Source organism: Rhinolophus ferrumequinum, chromosome 2 (genome assembly GCF_004115265.2).
Source record: "Rhinolophus ferrumequinum isolate MPI-CBG mRhiFer1 chromosome 2, mRhiFer1_v1.p, whole genome shotgun sequence".
Lineage (NCBI taxonomy): Eukaryota > Metazoa > Chordata > Mammalia > Chiroptera > Rhinolophidae > Rhinolophus > Rhinolophus ferrumequinum.
In genome coordinates, this window is record NC_046285.1 from 31,534,143 (window position 1) to 31,562,113 (window position 27,971).

Sequence of the window (27,971 nt, forward strand, 5' to 3'; positions counted from 1 at the left end):
TCAACAGTGTATTGACCTGGAGTCGTTGGCTCATCGAGCTTGTGTTTCCAATCTTATTAGATCTTGAATTGTTCTCTATAGTGATCATGCTCATTTATGTTCCTACCCGTGTATAAGAATTTCCATTGTCTTTACATTCTTGCCCAGTTGAGTATTATCAGACTTTCCAAATTTTGCCAATCTGATTCGGATCAGTGTGAAACGGATCTCATGTTTGTTATGACTTGTTTCTTTGATTACTGTTGAGGATAAACATGTTTTCAAATATCTTTTGGACATTATTATTTCTTATTCTGTGAATTGTGAATTTTGCTTTGCTTGATATAAGGTTATATGTTTATTGTTTTCCCACAGGAAATAATCGTTATTCCTAAATAATTTTTTTTCAAGTTTCAGATATTTATTAATCAGTGTAAACTGCAACATAATGTATCAACATGATTTCATGCGTTTGGAGGGGGAATATTCCTGGTTAAATGGAAAATTGTGTGGATGGCTTCTGGAAGACCTCCATTCTAAGCAACTTTACAGTGAAACATTTCATTGAGAAGTGTGGACGTTCTTTTTTCAGTTTGCTGTAATCTATATTAACTGAGTAGAACTTGTGTTGATCATTAGGACCCAGTTTGTTCCAGGGTTCTGGATTATTCTTTTTATCCCAACAGACATCTGGATTGAACAACGCTAGGCACATGACATACAGTGCTGCTCCAGTACCTCTAGCTCCAATAAATACAAACAGGGGGATCCAGCGTGGATGCTTCCTGGCCTGAACGAGGATTTGGCACAGCGTGGTTGTGGCAGTGAGCTCAGGTCTGGAAGCACAGAAAAACAAAACTGCGAGGCCCTGGACTAGGTAGTGTCTGCCCCCAAATAATTTTTTGAATCAATCCCACTGATGTGTAATATCATCTCAATTATATAACATGTTTCCATAAATGTACAGGTCTTTGTTCTAGCTCACCAACTTTACGTATTCTTTTATCAATATCACCTTTTCCCTCCTTCCAAATCACAATAATTTTATAAAAATCTTGAGAGCTGGTGGGATGTTTTCTTCTCTTTCATATTCTGATCTGCCTTGGCAATATAATACCTATGACTCTTCCACACGTATCTGAACATCAGATTGTGCAGTCCATAAGGAACATTGTTGGAAAGTTGTCTGCAGTATCACTTAATATTTAGATTAATTTTGGGGAAATATACATCTTTGTGATATTTATGTTTCCCACTGAGTTGCTCTCCATTTATTCAGTTATTCCTTGATGTCCTCAAAGAATATTTTATAAGTTTCTTCTGAGAAACACATCAAAAATGTATATGAATATGCATTGTAAAAGGAAAAAAGCTATGTATATTTACCATTGTGTTTTTAAAAGCACCGAGTATAATTGCAATATACAGGACAATTCTCAAAATCTCACTTTATCCAATTACATTTCCCTTTGTCCTCGGTGAACCTCTTATTAACTCTTGGCCTAAATAGTAAAATTGTTCAATCTTAATTTCATCCTGTTTTATTTTTTCAGCTCATGTCATTATAAAAAACTTATGAATAGTAATTTATACCAAGTGGCATTCTGAAAGGAAAAAGTGGGAGATATAAGCACCTTAGAAAAATCATGTCCCTCTAAACTCTAAATCATAAAGGTTTTTGAGAGTGATGATCTAAAAATATTGTTGAACAAATGCCAACTATGCTTATGTTTACTTTCTTTCCTTTCCCATAACTTCACTTTTATCTTCATCTGTCTTTCCTTTCACTGTATTTATAGATTTTTTTCACTTGTGAAAAATTATTTTGTGAGATCTTGGAAGAGAAAAAAAAATTAAAAGCACCATTCTTGCTTTAATTGTAAGCTATCGCATATGAGTTAAATGGCATAAGGACAATGAAAACGAGCGTGTCTTTTAATGACAAGTATTATAGATTGCAGGAAATCTTGTGGATGTTTTCTTCTGGTTCTTATTTACCCAGACTACTTATGTAGTTCAACATCTAATTTTTCTGAGCAAAGATTCAGAGCTACACTTTGAAGCCCCTTTTCTTACACAGAAGTGCTATATATTGAACATTTGCCTTGTGAATCTGTGTAATTGCCTGTAAATATCCCCTACTAAATTAGAATATAGCTAAGTGTTTAGTTATCGGCTGAGGCACTATGATAAAGTGATTCATTGTTCTTTGGAACCTGAGTCTCTGGTTAAAGTCTCAGCTCTACCAATCTAGCTGAGTGACTTTGGCAAATTGCTTAGCCTCTGTGCTTTAGTTTTCTGATTTATTTAATGTGGATATAATACAATGTGGATTTATTAGAAATGTGGGTATAGTATGTAGATCATAAAATTAATTGAGGACTAAATGACATTACTTATAGAAAACTATATTTTCAAACTGTAGTTGGGAATCCATGGATGCAGAGGGCAGACTGTAGTTATACATGGATTTTTGACTTCATGGGTGTTGGCACCCCTAACCTCCATGCTGTTCAAGGGTAAATTGTGTAAGTAACTACTTAGATAAACGTTATTTATATAAACTTAGAATAGTGTCTGGCATATAGTAAATATTCATAAAATATTAGCTATTATTATTATTTCTTCTAATAATGTTAGAGTTATATAGTGTCAGAGTTAAGATTATATAGTCCTATGTATTTAGGGAGTTTAATTAAATTAGGCCTTATATTTCTATAATGATATGGAAGAAGTTATCCTAGCAGATAATATTTGAGAAGCCCTCTTTAAGATTTATAAGTATTCTGCATTCTGGTTTCCTACATGTCAGGATGAAGATATTTCGTACGGAACAGGAGAAAGAGAGAGTAAGGTTAGGCTGTGGTATGCTGCCTGCTGGGTCAGAAGAAAGGGAAAACACCATGATTGGTACCCAAGATGAGTGTCTTGGGAGAAGATTCATACCTCATGGAATTTTTTTTTTTCTAATGAAATACTGTGATCCATGAAAAGTGATGCTTCTAATTTACCACAAATATTATTAATAAAATGACAAAAATCATAATTTGTTTTGGTGGAGTTGGTTTTCCAATGGATGAAGGGGAAGGGGCTGAGTCTAAAGCAAAACATATGCCATTTGCAATACACATAAATTTTGTGGAAATCTGTCAAGCTGAAAAAATGTTTTGCAATTCTACATTTGAATAGAATTGGTGGGAGCAGCTAGAGTTAGTGGTGCTTTCAGGGAAACGTGACGTTTTTTAATAAATACTGAAATTTGTCCAAATAGTTAATTTCAATTATGAACTAAAAGCAATGTCTTACAAAAATATGGATATACAATAAATATGTAAAATTATGATAGTCAGGCTTAATATTCAAGAAAAATACCATCAGCATCATGTATTAATTATAATTTTCCCATGAATACTTCTTTGCCCCAGGTTTACTTATTTTATTGCCTCATGGAGCTCACTAGTACACCTTGTCCTAGAAAGAGAGAGTGCCAGTCTCTATCACAGAATTTCTCATTGTATTCCGTAATTGCCTGTTCAGCCTCTGCTCTCCAACTGGGAGTGCTCTTAGAGAGCTGGACTATGGTTTTTTTTGTTTTTGTATTCTCAGTGTAGGAGAGTGTCTTGTGTAAAGTAAGTGCTTCACAAATGTTGGTAGAGTGACTTTTAATAGTCAAAATTTTGATCCTGCTTGAGAAACATCAGTGTTCCAGAAGAAAAACAATTGAAGTTGTTCACTTAAACCTTGAATTAAGAGACTCTGCTAGGCAGTTCCTATGGTTACAGTGACACACTGAGCTATTCTTTGTTAGGCTTTTTCAGCAGGAACTCTCTAGAAGACCTGCAAGCTGGAATACTTTGTTTTGATTTATAATGCTTATTTAGACTCTCGACTTTCAGAACTAATCAAACTATAAAGCAAGCATCTCCAGAGAAAAACATGAAACTCACAGGATATATATATATATATATATATATATATATGTATATATATGTGTGTGTGTATGTATATATATACGTGTGTGTGTGTGTGTATATATATATTCCTGTAAATTTTTTAAAAATTCCCAGAGAAAAGTGTTGTAATACTCTTTTTCCAAAATAGCCACTCAGCTAAACTTTGAAACTTGCAGTATTTTTTTTTTTTTTTGTATCTCTTTACTTCATGTCAAAAAAGGAAACACAAACACCTGAAAAGGGCCCAGCCTGACATGGAGACTGAAAAACGTATTTTTAAGAGTACATAGTTTACTTTGTTTCTGGCTTAATGACCTGTTTTCTCATTTTATGTAGCTGAGTTAATTATAATATTATATTTTAAGTTCAAATATATTTTATACATTTACCATTTCTTTTCTTTTTAAAATGTTAAAATGAGATTGTGGATGGGGTTTATGTTATACTGTGTGGAGAACTTTGTGATATGGAAACACAGAGGCATGAACACAGCCTGCCTTATAAGAGATGCTCCAACATTCTCTTCACCTTTCATTTCATATCCTTGCAAATTCCTTGCAAATTCTAGTCCTTTCTTCAGGATTGACCCTCTCTGTTATGGACTGAATATTTGGGTTCCCTGAGAATTCATATGTTGGAATCTTAACCCTTTATTTTTTTTTTCGTTTTTTTAAAGATTTTATTGGGGAAGGGGAACAGGACTCTATTGGGGAACAGTGTATACTTCCAGGACTTTTTTCCAAGTCAAGTTGTTGTCCTTTCAGTCTTAGTTGTGGAGGGTACACAGCTCAGCTCCAGGTTCAGTTGCCGTTTTCTAGTTGCCATTTTCTAGTTGCAGGGGCACAGCCCACCATCCCTTGCGGGAGTTGAACCGGCAACCTTGTGGTTGAGAGGTCGCGCTCCAACCGACTGAGCCATCCGGGAGCTCAGCGGCAGCTGAACTAAGATGTTCAATCTTAGTTGCAGAGGGCGGAGCCCACCATCCCTTGTGGGACTCAAGGAGTTGAACCAGCAACCTTGTGGTTGAGAGCCCACTGGCCCATGTGGGAATCGAACTGGCAGCCTTCGGAGTTAGGAGCATGGAGCTCTAACCGCCTGAGCCACCGGGCTGGCCCGGAAATCTTAACCCTTTAATATGATAGTATTAGGAAGAGGGGACTTTGAGAGCTAATAATTACATTTAGATGAAGTCATAAGGATAGGATCCTCATGATAGAACCAGTGCCCTTATAAGAAGAGAACCAATCTTTCTGCCTCCTCCGGCCAACCCCGCCCCCCCCCCACCACCATGTGAGTACACAGCAAGAAGGCAGCTACCTACCTGCAAGCTAGACAGAAGACTCTCACTGGACCTCACCATGCTGTATCCTGACCTTGGACCTCTAAGCCTCCAGAATTATTAGAAACAAATGTCTGCTAATTAAGCCACCTAGTCTATGGTATTTTGCTATAGCAACCTGAACTAAGACACTCTCCCATCTTTTCTTATGAAGCTAGTCTTCAATGCCTGGTTGAAGCATCATCTTTCTGTGTTGTGTGTGTGTGTGTGTGTGTGTGTGTGTGTGTGTGTGTGTGTGTGTTGAAAAGTGGGCTGACAACACACAAGGTACACAAGAGTATATTTTCACTATAAAAGTTATAGAAAAATAAAAAGTCAACTACAGAACCAGCCCTTTCTGTCCTCACACATTCCTCATGCCAAGAGGAAACACTATCATTTTAACAATATGAAGTGTTGCCTTTCAGTTCTTTTTCTATGAAAATGCCATCTCTAGTCCTTTCAGTTATTGTTATTCTCTCCTGCTGTTTGCACACAGCCCTTTGTTACATTCTATTTCATACTCAGAAGTGGCTTTACAGTAAATTCATGAAGCTCAAACTTCAGGAATCCTGACTTACACCTTCTTCCAAAACTCTGGGAGCAGCCTTGGCAATATGTTCACATAATCATAGTTTTATATATTTGCAATATTGGGAGGTTCTTGTGTTTTTCAGTAATTTCAAAATTGCATAAGTTTCAAGGCCCCACAAAGCCTGGGTATGCCCCTGTTCACACCATATTTGAGTACATGATTATCTTCCTATTTAGAAGGGAGAGAGTTTTCTTGATTTTTTTCCCCAAGCAACAAAATGTGCAAATTGTCAACTTGCACGTTGTGGGTATGTGATAAAGTTAGGACTGAATGAACCTCATTTGTACCACGGATTATTTACAAAAGTCAGACAGAGTTTTAATCAGGAACAGGGAATGTAACTACGTCATAGCTTAGATATTTTGTTTTCCCTTTTGTGTGCTGTTGTCTTATAGGTAAATAAATCCTAAGAGGTTAGTTTCATTTTCCATCCACATACATAATCAACACATTCTACCTAGTATATTTTGCATTCACCAATTTAAGTAAAGGAACAAACAAAACTCTGGCTTCTTACACTTCAAGAAGGCCAGGTTAGATTTCTAGCTTCTCACCCTATAAAACTTCATCTAAAGTGGTGTCGTGCAATAGAACTTGACGAGATGATGGAAATGTTCTGTATATCTGTTCTGTCCAATGTGACAGCCACCAGCCACATGAGATTAAGCTCTAGAACTGTGGCTAATATGGTGGAGAAACTAAAATATAAGTTCTATTTAAATATAATTACTTTACATTTAAATGTAAACAGCCACACATGGCTAATGGCTAGGATATTGGACAGTATAGCTATAGAGGATTATGAACAATGTGTTCTACTTGGGAGGGTTTAACTGAAGACGTCAAAACACCAGTTAAAATAAATGATGAAGGATCATGTTTGGACAGTACTGCAGGCTAGTCTTTTAGCAGAACATTTGTAGACTATGTTTAGCTACATGCATACTTGAGAAGGAAATCAACACACCTCAATGTAATAAATTAAAAAGGCAATTTCAAAGGAAATATAAGTAATATTCAGTTTCTATATAAAAAAAAGCTATACTAAAATGAAGACAGAAGAAAAAAAAATCCTTTCAAAGGCAAAAGGAGACAAAAATCCCCAGTAAAACAGCTCCCTTTTTCTCATTCAGCTAGAGAACAGAAGCAGAACAAAAGAAAAAAAGATTAAGAAAGATTATGGGTAAACCAGGAGTCTCATTGTTTCAATGTGTGCAAGTGTTTATGTGGGAAGGGAGAAATAGGGTAGCGACTACAGTAACACTTATTTGAAAAGGTGTGAGCCAACAGGGACTTATGGTCCAAAACATTAGTACCACTGTAATCTAAAAAACCTCTGGAATTTGCAAATTGGATTATTTACTGGGTTAACATGACAAGGGAAACATTTCAAATGATTTGCTTACTGTGGTCAGCATTCTGAAGTTATTGTTCTATGCTTCCTGGTTAAAAAAAAAAAAAAGGAAAAAAAAAGAAACAAAACATCCCAAACCTCTCTTTATTGAAATCGTGCATGGCAGGTTATGAATGTAAATTCTTTGACAAGAAAATGAAAATATACCCTAGGGATGCAAATTAAATTATGCTTCCCTGAAATCCTCATTTTGTATTATTTTAGAAAGTGCCTGCATCTGTCATTGCTATTTAGCCCATATTTATCATGTTATTTCAGTAGTCATGGTGGGTTTTTTGTCTAGAAGATAAAATTTCTTCTACATGTAATTCTTGTAACTTATTTTCACTTGTGTAGAGATTATTTGGTGACTTTTTAAATATTTAAATACTGATCTTTAAAAAGATGAATATTTCAGCATACATTTCTGGTTGCAAATGAGAAAAGGGCAAATTTTGTTCAATTATTACATGTTGGTGATATTTTATTGTTTGAATCATTAAGCATTAAAACATCTCATTAATTGGCTATTTATTTATTTATTTTTAATGATTATCTTTTTTCCCCTCTAATACCATTGAGGAATATTGGGGAACAGCATGCCTCCCCAAGGCCCACCAGCTCCAAGCTGCCGTTGCCCCCTAATCCAGCTGCAGAGGGCGCCTCCCAGCTCCAAGTTCAGTTGCCGCCTCCACTCTCCAGCTTCAGGGGGCACAACGAATCACCCCATGTGGGAACCGAACCAGCAACCCCAATACCGAGAGCCTGCGCTCCAACCAACCGAGCCATCCGGCCACCCCAATTGGCTATTTATTTGTAAAAGTGCTGACAGCATATCTGAAAAAGCACATAAGATTGGTCTGGATGGGATAAAAAATAATTCAACGTGTGTCTTGCTTCTTAAAGGATTAATAGCATGGGGATAACCACGATGTTTATTCAAAATTCCTTCTTAGCATACCTAGTGGAATAAAATGAGTGACACAGGTTAAGCTTCAGGGGCCATGGAGGAGGGCCATGGTTATGCAGCTGAGAGCAATTTACCAGACAGGAGATTCCATTTGAATTTTGGTTGTGTTTTAAAATCAATCTTTCCTTAAAAATAAAAATACCACCGTAATATGTAAATATTAAAGAAAACTGTAGTACTAGAACACAACTCTTGCTAACATTTGGGATAATTTTCTTTAAGTATCTTTCTGTGTGCTTTTAGGATTATTTTACGTATCTGTAGTCACACATTTTCAATGCTTATTGTTTTGCTTGGCATTAAATGACTAGCATGTTTCCAATTGCTTTGTATTATTTAGAAACATTATTTTCTTACTGACTATATACTGCCAACAAAATCCACTATGACTGAATGACTAATTCAAAGACTCAGGAATTATTATCTAGTCTGTAGATTACCCAGAACTCTTTCTGTTTGAAATTCCTCTACTTGTTACAGTCTTCAATTGTAGTTTAATAAGACAGAAGATAAACCCAAATCAGTAAAATTTTCTTCTCAGATATAATCTAGTTGATTCAGCTCTCTTAGAAGGAAGGCAAAATTAATTTAGGAAACTACCTTTAAATTCTCAGACTCTCCATCATTGTAGGTGCCCTAGTTTCAAAATCTTAAAGTAAATGCAAAGCACCTGAGGTTAGATGACAGCAAAGTAAAGCGCTTGGGGACAGAGTGAGGTAAAGAGCCTTTCTCACCCTGCTGAAGAGTGAAGAAGTGCTTGGAAGGAGAAACAGGAGACTACTGGCCTCAGTATTTCCCAGAGGATACCAAGGTGGCCACACTGTCTTGAGTAATCAAAATAGTCTCTGCCTCAGTAGGCTAGGGAAAAACGAGGAGCCTGTTAAAGAGCAGAAAAACCAAGGAAAGAAATTTCTAGATGTAAGAGGAAGTCAACAGGATCAAATAATGTGAAGATGTCAAAGAAGTAAGGAGAGAAATATCCATCAGGTTTGTAAAAAACTGCCTTTTAAGGGACTCCACGAGGGAAAAAAATTTTTTTTAATTGGTGAGAATAAAAAGTTCATGTTATTAAGAAGATAGGGAGCACGTTATTAAGAAGATAGGGAGCTCTGAAACGTAGGAGTTACAGAAATAAGATAATAGCTACAGGAGTTGGAAGCATCCATAAATATTCTCCTAAGATAGATGAAGTCTGTACTAGTTTTCTATTGCTGCTGTAACAGTTATCACAAACTTAGTGACTTAAAATAATACTTGCAGTTCTATAGGTCAGAATTCTACCACGGGCCTTATGGGGCTAATCAACGTGGCAGCAGGGCTGCATTTCCTCTTATAGGCTCAGAGAAGGATCCATTTTCTTGCCTGTTCTAGCTTCCAGGGGCCACCTTTGCTTTTGGCCTCTTCCCACCATCTTCAAAGCTAGCAAAGGCTCTACTGGTTTGCCAATAGATCCAAAAATTGGAAGACAAAAACAAGCATGAAGATGTCATATTTAATGTCCTTTTCAGTGCTTTTCTCCAAAAGGATTATGCAGTGACTCAGTGTGAAAAGCGTTTCACCTTCTATCCCTTGAATGTGAAGTGTTGTTGGCATGTCTGGCAGTTGTCTCTCACTCCTCAATAAACAACATTGAAATACAAAAGAAGTTTGTGTGAAAACTGAAAAAAAAGCTAGCAAAGGCAAGTCAAGTCCTTCTGACAGGGCATTGCTCTGACCTTACTTCTGTTGTCATCTCCTCATTGACCTTCCTCTGCTTTTATTTCCCATCTTTAAGGATCCATGTGATCACATTGGGATCATCTGGAAAATTCAGGATACGTTTCCTATCTCAGGGTCCTTAACTTAATCACATCCTTTTGTCATGTAAGGTAACACTCACAGGTACTAGGATTAGGATGCGGACATCTTTAGATCATTATTCGCTTACCAGAATACCTACAGCTATGAGTAAACTGAGGCAGAAGAATTCAGTGGAGAGGAACAAACTGAATTGCTGACAAAGATAAAAGAAAAAGGTAAAAGCTGGCGCTTAGAATTTATGATCAGTGAAGGAGCCAATGTAGAGTGGAAAGGTGCAGAATGGGAGGCTTCAAGTAAAAGTCAATCTTAAAGTGTTTGAGGGCCCTGGAAAATGTTTTAAAGGTGTTATAAAACGATGGCAAGTAACATTCAGGATCACAATGATGCTTAATAGGATAAATGTGTAGTGGGTCAAATCTTTATGGTTCTAAATATTCCTCCAACAATGCTCGGCGCAAGCAGAAAGAGGAAAACAAAACTCAGGAGAGATGGAGGGATGAGAAGCGATTTGCTGTGCTTCAGTGAGTGGCCTAAGAAGCTTAGGATTATACGGATCATCAGAGCACTGAAGTTTCACATGTTGTACTTTGTCATATCTCACACATTAGTAGGTAAGAAAATTCAGAAATTTAATGAATCCAAGCTCTAATCTTATAATTCTACTTTGTATATATAATAGATATGTATTAGCTGAAAAGTTTTAAAAATGTATATCTGAATCCCTAAAATAACTCACTTGCGGATATAAGAGCATTGGCTTTGAATTCAGAAGTATCTGTATTAGAATTTTAGCAGTTACTAATTAGTTATGTAACTTAATGAAGTTTCTTTATGTGTAAAAAGCTATCATGTTTAACTTGCTGAGTTGTTAAGATTAAAGGGAATATAATATTACTAATAATACTTGATATATATATGACATATTTGATCAGCTATTTTTATAGCACTATAAATGCAAAAAGTCTCAAAATCTTTAATATACTTTTGGTAATATACAACTAGTAAATGTTAACTAGTTCTAAGAACTGCTTTTGTTTTTCATTTCTACATTCAGTAAGTGATACATTTGAGAGATTTCCTTTGGGTTTCACAGTAAATTGGCAAAGCAATGATTTTACATTTGGTTCTTTTCTTAATGTCTAATGGAAGTAAAATAACTTCTAGATTATTTCAAATGCAGTAAAAACATAAATAGCAATAGTTTGCCAGCTGCAAAATTGATGCTGAAGGTACTTAAATGGCACACAGAATGTTGAATGCTGTAATCACAAGCCAATTCAGGGCTGCCACTTGGCTGAAAACATGAGTTAATGTTTTAAAATAAGTAGAACTGAAGTAGCATCTCTCCCTTGAAGTAGTCTGTTAGATTGCAGTGTGGGAACTTTGAATAAACACATATGTTAAATGACATATCATTTCTGGAGCCCCTTGTTGTGTTCTTCTCAATAACCCCAACCTGTATGAATTTTAAGGATAATATACCTAGAAGGTGCTTGACCTGCCTCTAGAGGGCACTTTTACATTCTTGATAATTCTATCAGTAGTTTTCCCCATGAGTAGGCTTGCGCGTGACACAAAGCCATATATCTTCATAGGCAAAAGTCACATATTTAAAGATATACTAGATCTTGGAATATCATTTAGAGGGAGTTTTCCCCCTAGAATAAAAATTTAGTGTTAACGGGAAAAACATTAAATTTCAACACTTGCCATTCTACCTCTTCCTTAAGATTTCTGATATATCTCAGACAACTACAAACATACAAAATACAAAAACATTTACTCTAAATATTTTCTTTGGTTATAAAACACCAGTCAGCACTTTCTGCGTACACTCCCTAAGCGGCATTCCAGAAGCCATGCTTGTCACCAAGCCTGCTGCATCAGGAATTCATAGCTTCGCTTTCATTTAGTTAATGAAATACTTAGATTATGCATATGAACTGCTCCTGTTAATTTTGTTATTGGTAGCCAGGCTGTGAACTTCATCTCTGCTTCTTCTATGCATCATGTCAAATGAAACCAGTAGTGCCTCTTTCCCTGATCCTAAGATGCTGCAATCCAGTGAGAAACAATGGGTAGAAATCCATTATGCAGACCAGCCTATAATCAGCTTATCATCAGCCTATCCTTTTGTTTTCCTTCTTCAAATACAGATATGACTCAAAGTGGAGGAAATTAGAACAGACATACCTCATTTTATTGCCTTTTGCTTTACTGCACTTCACAGGTGTTGTGTTTTTTACACACTGAAGGCAAGACCCTCCACCAGCAAAAAGATTACAATTCACTTTGTTGTGATACTCTCTTTATTGCATTGGTCTGGAACTGAACTAGCAATAGCTCTGAGGTGTGCATGTATTGAAGCTGTATAGCAGTTTTTGTGCAAATTTGCTTGCTTAAACTGTCTTCTCATGTGTGAAAACATTTTTACTTGCCCATCTGCTTTTACTCTGGATCCTATCACTTCTCACTGCTTCAGGGACATGGCAAGACATCGAGAATTTTTCTCTATCATTTTTCTTTAGCTTCTCTTCTTTTACTAGCTCTTGATCTGCAGCATTCTCCAATCTTTCTCATCCTGAACAACAACAAAGCAAGCTCTTCCTAAATCTCCTTTTTCCCTTTCATTATGGTTTTATTGCTTTTCTTTCTAATGACGTCATGGTTCTTGGCACATAAGATACACTTGCTGGCCCAAGTCCTTTACTTTCTATTAATTTTCATCTTGTTAGGAAGACAGACTTTAGAACAGAAAGCTTTCTTTAAAACACACATTCTCTCTGCCATATTACATTTTGACATTTCCTTTGAGAACGAGGTATTTTGAAAATTTTGAAAAATTCTTCCTAGCTGATTTCATATGAGGATTACTATCTTAATGCAATTCCTCACGGTTAACACTCTCTATTTCCAGTCTTCTCACTAAGATTGCTCCCAACTGGCAAACTAGAATGATACTTTCCAGCCTTATTTTAGTTGAGCTCCCTGAAGCCTTTGAACTCATTGACTAAGCCTTCTTTACAATCTTTTCTCTCCTAGGCTTCCTTTACACCACTTCCTTCCTTTCCATTTACCACTCATACTGCTGTTCCTCCAGCCACTCTTCTCTCTCTCTATGCTCTCCTGGAAGGGTCTTGTGTATATACAGATTTTTCAGTTCCCTTATTCATTGACAAATCTCAAATTGCTCGATTACCATCACAACTGCCTATTTTTGCTGTGCATCAAGCTCAGATCTGCATTTTCCCTCTATGTGCTCTTATGCTGTTTGTTGAAATACTAATTGAAAATTTGGTGAAAGAAGACACTAACTACAAAGGCATGTTAAGGCAAATTTAGTATCTTTGGCTTTTCCCCTTTCTTCTCTAAACTCTCAATTTATCCCTCCTTTTATCACAGCTGTGTGGTCCCAGGACTAAGATTCTAAGCTGAAGAGTTGTAGAGCTTGATGAAAAGGGTTGCAGAGGGAGGAAAAAGGGATATGCCATTCGTCCTTGTCTCCTTTTGCCTGGGGACCATAGTAGTCCCCCTTTATCTGCAGGGGGATGCATTCTAAGACCCTCAGTAAATGCCTGAAACCGCAGATAGTACCAAACCCTATATACTATATACTTTTTGTATATATACATACCTATAATAAAATTTAATTTATAAATTAGACACAGTAAGAGATTAACAACAATAACTAATAATAAATAAAGGGGAATAACTATAAAATATGCTGTAATAAAGTTATGTGAATGTCTTTGAGGCTATTATAAAGAAAAAGAAGGGTTACTTGAACACAAGCACTGCAATACTATGACAGTTGATCTGATAACTGAGATGGCTACCTAAGTGCCTAATGGGTGGGTAGTTTATACAGCCTGGATACATTGGATAAAGTGATGATTCACATTCTGGGTGGGAGAGAGCTGGACAGTGTGAGATTTCATCGCACTACTCAGAATGGTGTACATTTAAAACTTATGAATTATTTAATGCTGGAATTCTTTATTTATTATTTTCATAACACAGCTGACCATGGGTAACTGAAACCAAGGAAAGTAAAACTGGGATAAGGGTGGAACTACTGTAAACAAAAAGATTAGAAGAGCCATTGTGGTCTTATGAGAGGGAAAGCAAGGAATATTAACTGGGGGCATGATAATTTCACTAGAAGAGAAGAGATGGAAGAATCGACTTTATGACATACGTCAGCTATATAAAATTTCAAAAACAGAAAAAGACACTCATCATGAGCTTCTAGATTGCAGATAGATTTTTTTTTTGAATAGATTTAGTTACCTAGATCAGGAATAAGCATTTAATCACAGTAAAGGATTACATAGGCTATTTGAAATAGTACAACTTCCCACCACAAATTGCATTGCAATTGGTCACCCAAGAACTCTTGGAATGATAGCTTACATTTAAGTCAATCACATACAAAAAAATAGTTGAATTGTTAAAATCAAATGTAGGCTGAATGACTGTAAGTTTTAATCTTACTGCCTGGTAAAAGTTTTTAGCACTCTGAGTGTAAAATAAAATAATTTATAGGATTTAGCAAACAAAATTCCTTTCCAAGGTTGATGGAAGGTTACAAAAATCCTAAAAGGGCTTTGAAAATCACTGGCTCAAATAGAAAATTCATGAAAGCTGAGACCAAACCAAATTAAATAGGCCGAACTCAACTCAGTGTTATAAAAGATTTGCCAACATGCTTCTCAAGTGAAATACAGAAGCAGCAACTTTGTTTGTATACAAATTCACTCAGGTGCCCCTGGAAATCAGCTACTGTGAAGTGCAAAGGTAAATCTCCCAATTCATACATATATTATTTGAAAATTATGGATAGGATGGCCAAGTAGGCAGAATAATGGTAATAAAAAAACCCCAGAGTTATAGAAAATGAGTGAGGCTTTTCAATTATTTTAACAAAGGGTAGGTATGAATTCATATGTATCCCTAAATATTGATAGTCACAGAAAGTCTTATTAATTTTACTTATTGGGAAATATATATAACCCTATAGAATAAATTTACTTATTTAAAATAATTGAATTTCTTTACCTTTTTTTAAACTGAAGCTTTTTTTGCTATATATATATGTATATATACATATATGTGTGTATATATGTGTGTATATATATATATACATGTATATATATACATGTATATATATATGTGTGTATATATATATATATATATATATATATATATATATGAACTTGCATGGATGGTGAAGAATGCTGGTGAATGGGTAAGAATACAGAAAAAAACCATAAAGGAAATATTATGAAAAGGATCTAATTACATAATCACCAAATCAGAAAAAAATTAGTGCAGGAAAGGTTTTGAGAAATGTCAGCTAGTCTATCTTCTCTGTCTTTAGGCAGACTTAGTTGGAAACAAACATTACATACTCCTTTTAAAGGCTAGCAGATAAAAAGATTTTCCAAGCTTACATTCATAACTTAACAGACCCCTCTGTCAGCCGATCTTTCCAGATATCTAACTTAAATCCCATGAGCTTTAATTTAAGTCTATTTGTTCCAGTTAGAACACAGAGAAAATAACTTTTTATAATGATCTATAACAAGAAACTTTACTACAGTTCTAAGAAAGAAAGAATAATAAGGAATAGTCACCAAATGGAGCTATCACTCCTTTATTTTAACCCATATATAATTTTTTGTTCAATCTTTAACTCTTTTTTGTAAAAGTACCATTTAATTATAAAACTTCATCATATTTTTAAGAAGATATGATATTGAAGACTGTAATATAGATTTTTGAGATGTAGCATTATTGTAAAGAGAACACATTTCAGCATGGTGTGTCAATCAAAATGATCTTGAATGAATTATAAATTAAGCCATTTGAAAATCATTGTGCTGAACTGTTAGTTATTGAAGTTTTCCTTTCTTCCTCCCTCTGTTCCTCTCTTTCTGAGACACTATTGTTCAGCTTCAGTTTCTAATTGTTTTCCGAAACATTGTCTATAAGAGAAAAAAAAACAAAAAAAAAACACCCCAAATTGACTAGCGTATTTATCATGCTATTTATGATTCCATGGAGACATAATTTGAATTCTGATGGCAGCACTTGAATTTTATGGAGAAAGAGTTTAGAGTCAATCCTATAAAGGTTGCAATACTTTGCAGAAATTTAGCACTTATTTTCATTTTATTTATTTATTTATTTATTTACACATTTACTCATGTGAAATTTCAGCTTAATATCATCTTTGGTATTTGGAAACTTTAGGTCATTGCAAAGCACGGATTTTTGAAATAGAAAGTAAGAGTTATAAATCTCCTTATTTTTTGAGACTAGATTTTTTTGTGTGTGTGTTTTGATTTAAAAGATTCTGCTACCATTGCCTGGAATAAGTTAGAATTTGGGCTGTTTTCCCATGAAATTATATTTTAGAAAAGTCAAGACACAGATTTCACTATGAGGATTAAATCATTTATTTACATATTTGATTATTTTCACTTCCTTTTTTAGGATTATTTTATCTCTTTTATTATTTTTATTTTTATTAAATTTATTGGGGTGATATTGATCAGTAAAATTATATAGGTTTCAAGTGTACAATTCTATAATACATCATCTATATATTGCATTTTGTGTTCACCTCCCAGAGTCAGTTCTCTTTCCATCACCATATATTTGACCCCATTTACCTTCTTCGATCACCCTCCTTCTCTCTCCCCTTTCCCTCTCATTACTGCTAATCTGTGTATATGAGTTTTTTGTTTGTTTGTTGCTTTCAGTTTTATAGCCCACGTATGAGTGAAATTATATGGTTCTTGACTTTTTTGGTCTGACTTATTTCACTTAGCATGATAATCTCAAGATCCATTCAGGTTGTCACAAATGGCAGTATTTCATCTTTTCTTATGGTCGAGTAATATTCCATCGTATATATGTACCACATCTTCTTTAACCAATCTTCTGTGGATGGACACTTCAGTTGTTTCCACGTCTTGGCCACCATGAATGATGCTGCAATGAACATGCGGTACATATATCTTATCTCTTTTTCTAAGAGAAAAAGTTGTAACTTAAACGTTATATCAGTTTGAGAAAATACATTTTTGACTATGTCTTGTAATCTTTACACTTAGAAAAATAATATTCTGTTTTATTCTCAGGATTGTATTCTGGTAGTTTGCAATTTAAAAAAGAGTTATAAATAAATAAAAAGAAAAAAGAAACAGAAATATAACTGGGTTTCTTTTTTGAAGAAATGTGGGACAAAGGCAATTTTTACACGTTTTCATGTATTTAAAATTATACTGACTCAGTAGTGATAAGCAACTGCCATTGAATTATTGATAAGGAAGAGCAAATGCTCATCTACTACTCTGAAATTATATAAGGCAATATTCTTATTGATATAGAAATGTGAAACACTGACATTTGACTCCGTGGAAATTTATGATACCCTAGAAACTTTCTTTTTTAAAGAAGCATTTTTCTTACAGAAAAAAATATCATGCTCGTTATGGAATGATCACTAAACCATTTGTGGAGTTATCCTTTGCTTAAAATCCTTAGCCCTGACTGTTGAGACTGACTCAAAAATGCCAGATGCTTTCTTCCCTTTCATTTTTCCTTACACAGTTTGAGTTCTTTTCAACATACACAATTTACTTTAAGTCCATTGGGTCCACATACAATTGTGGACATAGTTTAAATACTTTTGCAAAGAAGCCACTCTACTTTCATGTAAATCAAGGGTGTAGCTAGGTACTGTTGGGGCAGAAAATGAATTTATCTAGTTTCACAGCCTCAAAGTGCTATCTAGTCATAACATCATTGAGTCTTATGCCAATATCCAGTTTTGCTCTATTTCCATGCACCTGGGAAAATAGTAATCACATTTGATTTGATCTGGCTAATGATATATAAGTGAAAAATATTGTGTAACACTTTTAGGGTCAACACATTTAAGAAATGACAGGTGGAACTCCAAGTTTCTTTCCTCCTGTGTTGACTTAGCTGTGGAACCAGATGGTTTTAAAACTTTTAAGGAACATTAATATAAAGATGTACAGATGCTTTGTGGCTAAATGCCTGGCACCATTTTTATTCTAGTCTTCATCCAACTTACTAATAACCAGTATTGTTCAATTTTTTTTTTCCTGGTAGGGTAAGAACATCCATTTGAGGTTTGCATTTCCTCTAAATATTGATTTTAGAATTTTTATTTTGCACATTTATGGTTTAGGTTTTTACCTCTGTGCTGTCAGTGATAGTAAGTATTTCAACGGGTATATTCACCATAAACCTCAGGGAGACTGCTATTGAGCTCTCTAGCTTGCATGAGAGGAAATATTTGATTCCGTTTCCTGACAAACTAGATGAGATTTCTCTTATGATGAGCATTCACACTGCCAATGAGCATGCCATATGTTTAGACACATGGTTTTATTTTTATGATCTTTAAAACTTAATTTATTTTATGCAGCCCATGGCTGAGATAATCATTTATAGGTTTCTGAGTACCAAGATTGGTGTCAGGTTTGAAAGTGCTCTGCTTTGGGCAGGAATGAAAGTATTGCTTCACTGCAAGGCATGCATTCAGAGAAATACATATCTTCTTCTTAATAGGAAACTTCTCAGCAAGTTCATTTTTTATTAGTATTTGGTGGTGGTGTACAATATTACATAGGATAGATGTAAGGGAAATGTTATCTATGTATTGACTTAGAGAGATAACATTATAGATTACATAGTGTTAACCATTCTATGCATTATTGCTCCATACCACTTTTAAAATGCATGTTTCAGATTGAGTTAAAAAAGAAAAGATTATTTTTCCCTTGTTTTGAGTCTGATAATTTTTATGTCAGAGTATTATTGGAACAAATTGAATGAACTAGAGAAGCTAGGGAAAAATGATGAAAATGAGTTGGTATTCAATCTCTGTTCATGACTGCTTTTTGGCAGAGGATCATGTAAAACTCCATGTGGGTGTCTTGAGGATAAAATTTCTTTTCTCTTGACTGTCAGATAAACTAAAATAATTCTAAATTCCAAAATGTCAGAACAAGTATCAGCCCCAGCATACTAGCTCATGGTTCCAAAACAATAGATAGAGACTGTTGCTACCCAAATGTTCTGGAGATGAAACAATGAACAAGATACCGTCTCCCTTCAACACTCCATTGGCTACTTGGTTTTACAAGGACCACCAGAAGGCCCAAATATTTTAGTGAGGTTAGTGAAACATCATGGAAAAAATAAGATTTTAAAATACGAGACCCTATAACAGTTAATGCTTCTTGCATATATCAAAAAAAAATTAGCTAGTACACACCATATTGAATAATGTGATTAAAGGTTTTAAATCTGGTATTAAGGAAAACATAGGGGTTGAGAATGTGGAATTCTATGTTTCTAATTATATCTTGGAGACTCATTCTTTCTCGTTCTACAAAAGCAGATAAAGGGGTCCTAAATTTTGTAAATTCTGTGTAATTTTCCAGTGGATTCCGTTAATGGTCCTCCTCATTATGATCATAAAATATTTGTCTTAATAACGCATCCAGGAAGGATTTCCTCCCTCCTTTCTCCCCCTGTCCGAGGCTGCTAAAGAAACTTATAGATTATCATTAATTATTTTATATTTATTAATTTAACAGACATGGCCCGATTGACCATATAAGAGTATGGTTATTTCATTTCAAAAAGGAAACCCCTATTCCAAGTAAAGTATAGAGCAATTGGTTGGCTATCCCAAACAAACTGTATTGCTTGCTTGGCACTGGTCTGATCTTGAATATTCAGGATATTTACCCAAGGATCAGGCAGACTTCAGAGACAACTTTTACTCCTGTTACACTCTTTATCACCTCAAGGAAACACCCATCTGGAAAATATATACATATTGTTTTTGAAACTTCTACCTGTGTGACAATCAGTTAGTAATAAGTGGGCCAAAATTATGGTTACAGAACCATTCGTGGTTCATGGAAAGCAGCATCTCAGTGGTAATGCAATAATGACAACTGGTAGGAACAGTCTTCCGGTGCAGAGTTAAGTTTTCAAAAGGGTAAAAAAGTATGTTTCTTTTCTTTCTCAAAAATGTGTTTTTTATGATTTAACATCACTTTTTGAATGTGTCTATTATAACTTTGTCAGCTTGAATTTGATTTGTTCAGAAACAATTTACTCTACTCCCCAATGTTTTTCCAAGAAAAACACAGTACTGATTCTAAAACAGAGCCAATTACCTTTGACAGACATTTATAAAAGATAAAGCCATAAAATAATTTACCTCATTTGGTTACTTTGATGTTCTTTCATAAGCAGTCTATCTAGAAGTTATGTTGCTCAACAGTAGGCATTCTATGGATACACTATTGAGTTTATTTTGCCAGAAGCAGTTCTTTGTTTTTGGAGTAAAATGTTGGACACTTGATCTCTAATTTGCCTGTGTTCTGGGCTGTATTTAGTATACCTATCTGTAGAAAATACCTGGCAATATCAATACAGAGCAAAGACAGGATGGCCTTATATTTAGATAACTGTCTCTACTATACACCTTGGTTTCTACAATATGATTTTACCTTCTGTTTTTTTTTTTTTTTCTTTTTTAATAAAGAAGTGTTCGTGCTCAAATGGCAACATGGACTAGTTGCACTGAAGACTTCTTTTGCTAGAATACAATCTCAAGCTCTCTCACTCATTTTTCAAAACATTATTTGATGGAAAGTTATTCAAGGAGGGTTGCTCAAATTTTTAGTTCATCTCCCTTTAAGAATGATGTTGATCATATTCTTAGAAGAAGCTAAAACAGAAAAAGCAGATCATCTAGTTCATCAGCACCTCTTGGAGGAGGTCTTGGAGAGAATATTACCATTGATTTACCAGCGAGCTGGAGCAGGGCAATCTGAGCTTCCTCAACCCCTTCTCTGTCCTTAGACTGTATATTCTACTGACCATTCCGCCTTTAGGAGCTGTTTGAAGGACATAACCATGAGATAGTACAGAGTTACTGAGACCATCTGAATTGAATACACGATTGAACCTAGTTAAGGGCTTCAATATAAAAGTTTTAAGATTCTGGCAGGCATTTGCTGAGATCTACTCTTCTAGCAGCGGCACAAGACAAGCTTTGTATTGCTTATTAAATCTGCCACCAACCAATCTGGAGTGGCCCGTCTTTTTCTTTGGTCTCTCCTTGCCCTATGTTTACAGAAGGCCAGTTTAAAATTTTACCTGTGAAGCTCCCAAGTTTACAAACTCCCAAGACCCCCTTTCCAAAATTGCTTGTCCTGAATTACCATTCCGAATTGGGCTCCGGTATGATGACATTAGTCTATATTGAGAATTGAAATTGCCGTTATGCTTATTACATGGTTGTTGTGAGGAGTGCTGTTTATTTTATCATACAATGGCCTTTTTATCAGGACTCCTAGAAGAAATTACTGTATGATCTTACCACCAAAATGAATTGTTCTTCTGAGCAATTGGTTTATTTCATCTATTATAAATTGTGAATTATATACCTGATAATCACATCTTCCCAAACAAGATTGAAATTTTTCGTTACAAAATTTTTTTTTGCTACTTACTATGAGCAAAGTGCAATGATGCCTCATGGAGTTTTCTAGTGAGAATAACCTTAATGATAGCTAGTATTTATTAATCACTTCCTATGTTACAGCAAAATTCTAAGCAGGTTAATGTATTAACGATTTATTATTATTATCATTACATTGCAAATGAGGAAACTGAGATGTTGAGACTTGAAGAGATTTAAGAAACTTGCCAAAGACACAAAACTAATAAGAGCTATTACATTCAAGGACAGACAGTTTACTATGGCCACTACATAATGTTACCCTTCGATTCAAATGGAGATGATATTTGACGTCTTAAATTAACTGAACTTATCCTATGTTATTTTACCTAGAAAATTCAGAAGTACGCACTTAAGCATTAATCATTAAGTATCATTTTACAGTTTAGAGCACATAGGTACTTGGTGAATGTTATTCACTTACCTGGAGAATGTCCAGACACAATGCAGAAGGTATACGGACCCTGCATCCAAGAATTTATAAAGTCATTGTTGTATTATTATAGCTTTGTACATCTAAAGTATAATATAACCACAGGTCAAACTGAGGCAGAGATAGGTTAGACTCTATTGATTGACTTAGGAAATAAATAGAAAACAATAGCTATCAAAACAAGTCTTCAAAAGAGTGTCCCTTGATTGGTATATATTACTTGTGGAAGGATTTCTTCTGCACTTGAGAAAGAGAAAATGAATAGTATTCTATTCATAATAAGAGCTCAAAGTGTTTTAATTAAGGAAAAGAGGACAAGAAGTGCAGGAATTAGTTTTCTTGTGAAACATGTATACTTGATGCAGTGAAGTGTATTCCTGTATCATGACCCTTTGTTCTTTTGAACAGTTTAGTCTTGAATGTACTCATTCTATTTCCCAGAAAAGTTTGCACTATGGACGGAGGGACTTTGATTGTTTGGCAATTGCCTGCATTGTACAGCTCTACTACCCTTCATAAACACAATGAATTTATTTGTTCAGGAACAACTACTAAAAAAATTGTTGTTTTATTTTCCCCACTCTAAGAGTTTAAAAATGTTGAGTTTGAGACTTTAAATATCTGCAGAACTTTGAAATATAAACTTCCACAAATTTTAAGTTTGAACTCATATGAAAACCAACAGCTAACTAGTAGCAGTAGGCTAGCAGCTGATTAGTGCTTATCCAAAATGCCTTAGATGTTGAGTACTCCCACATCAGTGCTTTTTAGGGTAAGCATTTGACTAATTTAAATATGCTCAAAGATGAGAGCTGGCTGAGATCTTATAGAATACAGATTTTTATTCAGTGTGTGTCTGAAAAGTCTTTCCCAGACAATATGAAACAATATGAAAAGTCTTTCCCAGACAATATGAAACAATCAGAGTGGGACAATATGAAACAATTAGAGTGCTCCCTAGAATCATTTTCTAGAAGGTAATTGCAGGAGGACAAATTAAACTCCATTATTATTCCTGGAGTTCAATCCTATGAATCTCTGAACTTAGAAAATCAATGATAGGTTTTATTTTTAATTTTTTGTGCCTTATTTTAGTTAATTTTATTATTGACATACAATGTTATATTAGTTTTGGGTGTACAACATAATGATTCGACATTTGTAAACACTGCAAAATGATCACCACAATAAGTCTAGTTACCATCTGTTACCATACAGAATTAATACAATATTATTGACTATAATCCCCATGTTGTATATTACATCCCTCTGACTTATTTATTTTATAACTAGAAGTTTGTACCTTTTGATCCTCTTTGCCCATTTAACATACTCCCCAGCCTCCCTTTGCTCTGCTAACCAGCAATCTGTTCTGTCTCTATGAGTCTGGTTTTGTTTTTTTAGGAGTCTTGTTTTGTTTTATACTTGTTCTTTTTTTTTTTTTTTTGAGTCCACACATAAGTGAAATCATATGATATTTGCCTTTTACTGTTTCACTTATTTCACTTATCATAATACCCTCAAGATCCATCCATGTTGTCACAAATGGCAAGATTTCCTTCTTTTTTTATGTCTGAATAGTATTCCATTCTTGTTCATCCATTCCTTCATTGGTGGACACTTTGGTTGTTTCCATACCTTGGCTATTTTAAATAATGCTGCAATAAACATAGGAGCATATGTATCTTTTTGAACTATTGTTTCATTTCTTTGGATAAATACTCAGAAGCAGAATTGGTGGATCATATGGTAGTTCTATTTTTAATTTTTTTGAGGAAACTCCATAGTGGCTGCAGCAGTTTACATTCCCACCAATAGTACATAACTGTTCCCTTTTCTTCACATCCTTGCTAACAATTGCTATTTCTTGTTTTTTCGATAATAATCATTCTGACAGGTGTGAAGTGATATTTCATTGTGGTTTTGATTTGCATTTGATAATTAGTGAGGTTGAGCATCTTTTCATGTGCCTGTTGGCCATCTGTATTTTTTATTTGGAAAAATGTCTGTTGAGATCCTCTGCCCAATTTTAAATCAGATTTCTTTTTCTGTTATTGAGTTGTAGGAGTTCTTTATATTTATTGAATAATAACCCCTTATCAGATATATGATTTGCAAATGTCTTTCCTATTTACTAGGTTGCCTTTTCACTTCCTTAATGGTTTCCTTCACTTTGCAGAAGCTTTTTAGTTTGATGTACTTCCATTCATTTATTTTTGCTTTTGTTTCCCTTGCCTTTGGAGTCAGGTCCAAAAAACAATCGACCAAATCTATGTCAAGGAGCTTACCTGCTATGTTTTCTTCTAGAAGTTTTATGGTTTCGGTTCTTACATCAAGCCTTTCATTCATTTTGAGTTAACTTTTGTGTATGGTTTAGGATAGTGGTACAGTTTCATTCTTTTGCATGTAACTGTTCAGTTTTCCCAATATTTTCCAAACCAATATTGAAGAGATTGTCCTCTCCAATTTAAGGATTGTTTGTTCTATTAGTGTGAAAAATGGCATTGAAATTTTGTTTGGGATTTCATTGAATCTGCAGATTGTTTTCGGTAATTTTGGACATTTTAATAATATTCATTCTTCCAATCTATGAACGTGGAATATCTTTCCATTATTTGTGTCTTCTTTAATTTTTTCCATCAGTGCCTTAGTTTTTACGACTTTTATTTTGATGCACTTATCAAGTAAAAGGGAAAAAAAAAACATTATCTTCCTGAGAATAGATTATTATATCATTAATTTTATTTAACCAATATTGATAAGACATGGGTACTCATAGTGGAATTATAGATTTTGAATTGTTGGTAGAAGAGTGTTAAGATTCAAAAGCTTCCAATCTCATCCCTGACATGTTTCTTATTTGCATGATTGACATCTGGATCCCACCACCATGTAGCTAGACAATGATAATAAACATTTTTTCCTGATTAGGATTCGCTCTCCTGGATCCTCTGAGTAATTCCATCAAAGGGTGAATATAAGGACCAACATATACATACTTGTCCTTCTTCCTAAGGTTTAATATACCACTGAAATTTAAGACAGATCCGGTTAAACAATATAGAAATCAGTGGCTATTAAAATAATAGTGATTCTAGGTTACTTGCATGTGACAAAGATTTGGGAGAGGGCCTACATTTAGTATGGAACAAAGAACAGAAAAAAACAATGAATAGATGAAGGAAAGAGAGTAGGAACTAGAAGATAATCATCATTAGTAGAAGATACATTTTAAGAAAATAATTTTTTTTTGTGAAGAGAGGGGTAGGAGTGGTGATAGAGAATAGTGGAAAGATTCATTCTTCGAAGAATTACTTTATTCTAAAATCATCATCTATAAATACCCTAGAAAAAGCATTACAATGATATTTAAAGTCATTATCTTTGTTTTCCTATCTAGATGCTAGACTTAATACTCAGGGGTTCCCAGATTATTGGAAAAGGGGGTGTCTAGTGAAGAGCAGGAACCACTCTGATAACTTTGGGGCCTTATTTTTGTTGTTTTGACTTAAGAAAGTTATTTTTAGTGCTTCTTAAAAAGTCAATGATAAAGGGTTTCAAAATTGAAAATATATTAACTTTTTTCTAGCTTTCACCTAAGACTGATGTATCCCTCATGTATATAGTTATAGAGTTAATGAATTACATATTTGCAAGATACCACATTAATAAGAAAGAGTGATTGGAAAAGGTGTCACCAGTATGTCATTAATTTGCTGCAGGTTCACTCTTCCTGCAGCTGGCACATATTTTTAATCTTTTGATTTGGCAGTGTAAAAATATCTGTGATGGGGAAAGCAGCAGCAATTCTTTCTTTTCATAAAGGAAAGGATGCTGAAAATCTGAATAATTACAGCCCCATTTTAATTTTGCTCACAGCAGTTAAATTATTTAAATGTTGCTTCTGTAGTAAAAATAAATATTTTTTTAAGTTACAAATATTTTATTATCATTAAAGCAATTTTGTTTCCATTATTTTAGCTTTACATTTCTGTGTTACTAAAAATGAGAAATAACCCTTACAAAGTGTTTACAAATTAGAATTCTGGGGTCAAGTTATATTTATTGATTTTCTTAGGTTCTTTGACTAGGGGGACTACATTGTGTATCAATAGCTAAGTTACATTCATATATATGTGTGTGTGTGTGTGTGTGTTTTTTTTTTTTTTTTTTTTTTTAGTCAAGCAAAAAGCAATATATTTCAGGCGAAAAATAAAATCTGTTGAATACATTACAGAGTTTCTGCATCAGGAGATTTAATACTACCCAGTCTTATGTTAGAATTTAGGGTGTGACAATTTTATTGATTATATCATGACCTTGATGTCTTGGGGCTGCTGATACTGGAAAGAAACAATTAAGAAACTTTTCCATTTTTATCCTACTATCTTTTGTGAACTCAGCTAGATTTTAAAAATTTAATTTTGGAAAATATGATTTTAATTACTTTAACTTGAGAGTATTTACACAGAGGGCATGAAAGTAAAACTTTTATAGATTTTGGTTAGGTTTGTGAGTTTTCAGTTTTCATTCTGTTGGTCATGATAAGATATGTTGTCTGTCTCAATAATTTAAAGAAGGCAGTCTTCTTAGAACGCTTTCTGTCTACACAGAACATCAGGATGAGATTATGAGGTGATTAGAAATTTTACTTTATGTGCACATTGCATAGTTTAGCTATTTTGTAAACCTAAGCACAAAAGGATCAACTATACAAAGAGATTTTCAGTTTTTCATTGTTTGGCATTTTATATTATTATTTCTTATTTGACAGGATATTTGACTAACCAAATAGTTGTAGTATAATTATTGACTAAAAAAATAGTTGTAGTATAATTATACCATTATCAACATTTTGTGCTATTATTTCTAGGGCTGAATCTTAGAACGGTTAAGTATTTTATTGCTTAGTCATTAAAAAGTTGGGTCTGTGGTTAGCTCTTTGGAATGAGGAATGCTTTTGTTTCATCTAATAAGGAAAAACAGATAGGAAAAAATACTTAAACTTGTCCATTTCAGAATCAAGACTTCTGGAATGGCAAAGTAAGGAGCTGCAAAAATCTCATCTATGAAAGCAATGAGGACACTGGAAAAAAATTGTAAAAATAAAAATTTTGAGAACTTGGAAAATAACAAAAAGCTATAGAGAGTATCAATTCTATCTTAATAAACTGGTTGTAAAAAAAAGTGCCTATTTCATCAAAATAGCTTCCCTATTTCTGTCTGTGGATGTACATTTAGATTTCTCCATTTACAGATGACATTGTAAATGACATAAATTTTGCAAAAAAATGAAATAGCAGAAGTAGCCTGAAAAGTAGACAGCTAGACAGTGAGGAATCATGTACATGGGCATGGTGTCTGAGTTGTCAGTGTTTGGGAAATCTTAATATTTAACAAGAGTTCAAAGAGATCTTGTCGAGCCACACTGCAAAAGTTCAGCCTCGTGCCAGGCCAGATGCCCAGCAGAAGACAGAACAAATGCCTTGGAACAAGATAGCAGAGTTTTACAAAGGGAATAAGAGGCATTTGAGTTCTAATTCACATCACATCTCCAGTACGTGTTTGTAGAATGTTTTATTTTCTCTCCGACTGCAGCCTTTTTTCTCTCTCACATTGTAGTGTTATGTTTTCTCTGCACTATTCCAGCTTCTTACACAATGGGGAGATTCCCTGGAAGGCGGGCTTCTCCTCTGTTAACAGTTCGCCTGGATCATAGGGCACCGAGTCCCTGTGGGGATGTGGAGAGCTTTTGAAGTTCCAAAGCTCTTCCTGCACCAGATTCAGAGCCCGTGCGTTTCAGCAGTTCTCTTTACTCCTTTAGGTGAATTCAGTAGTGAGACTCTTCGTCTTGCCTGTCTGCCGTGCAGGGAGTTCTTTGTGGAGTTATAGTTTTTCAATCTGTTATACATTACAGGGGAGATTTTCAGAGGCTCACCTCAT

At 34.5% G+C, this 27,971-nt stretch overlaps 1 protein-coding gene across 1 annotated transcript; it reads right to left on the reverse strand.

Moving 5' to 3' along the window:
- Positions 1–472: 472 nt before the first annotated feature.
- LOC117032495 (cytochrome c oxidase subunit NDUFA4-like) lies at positions 473–27,971 on the reverse strand. The gene is made up of 2 exons (XM_033124069.1): positions 27,967–27,971; positions 473–815 (listed from the first exon to the last, which is right to left on the reverse strand). Exons 1-2 carry the CDS (start codon positions 27,969–27,971, stop codon positions 473–475), a joined length of 348 nt encoding a protein of 115 aa, XP_032979960.1.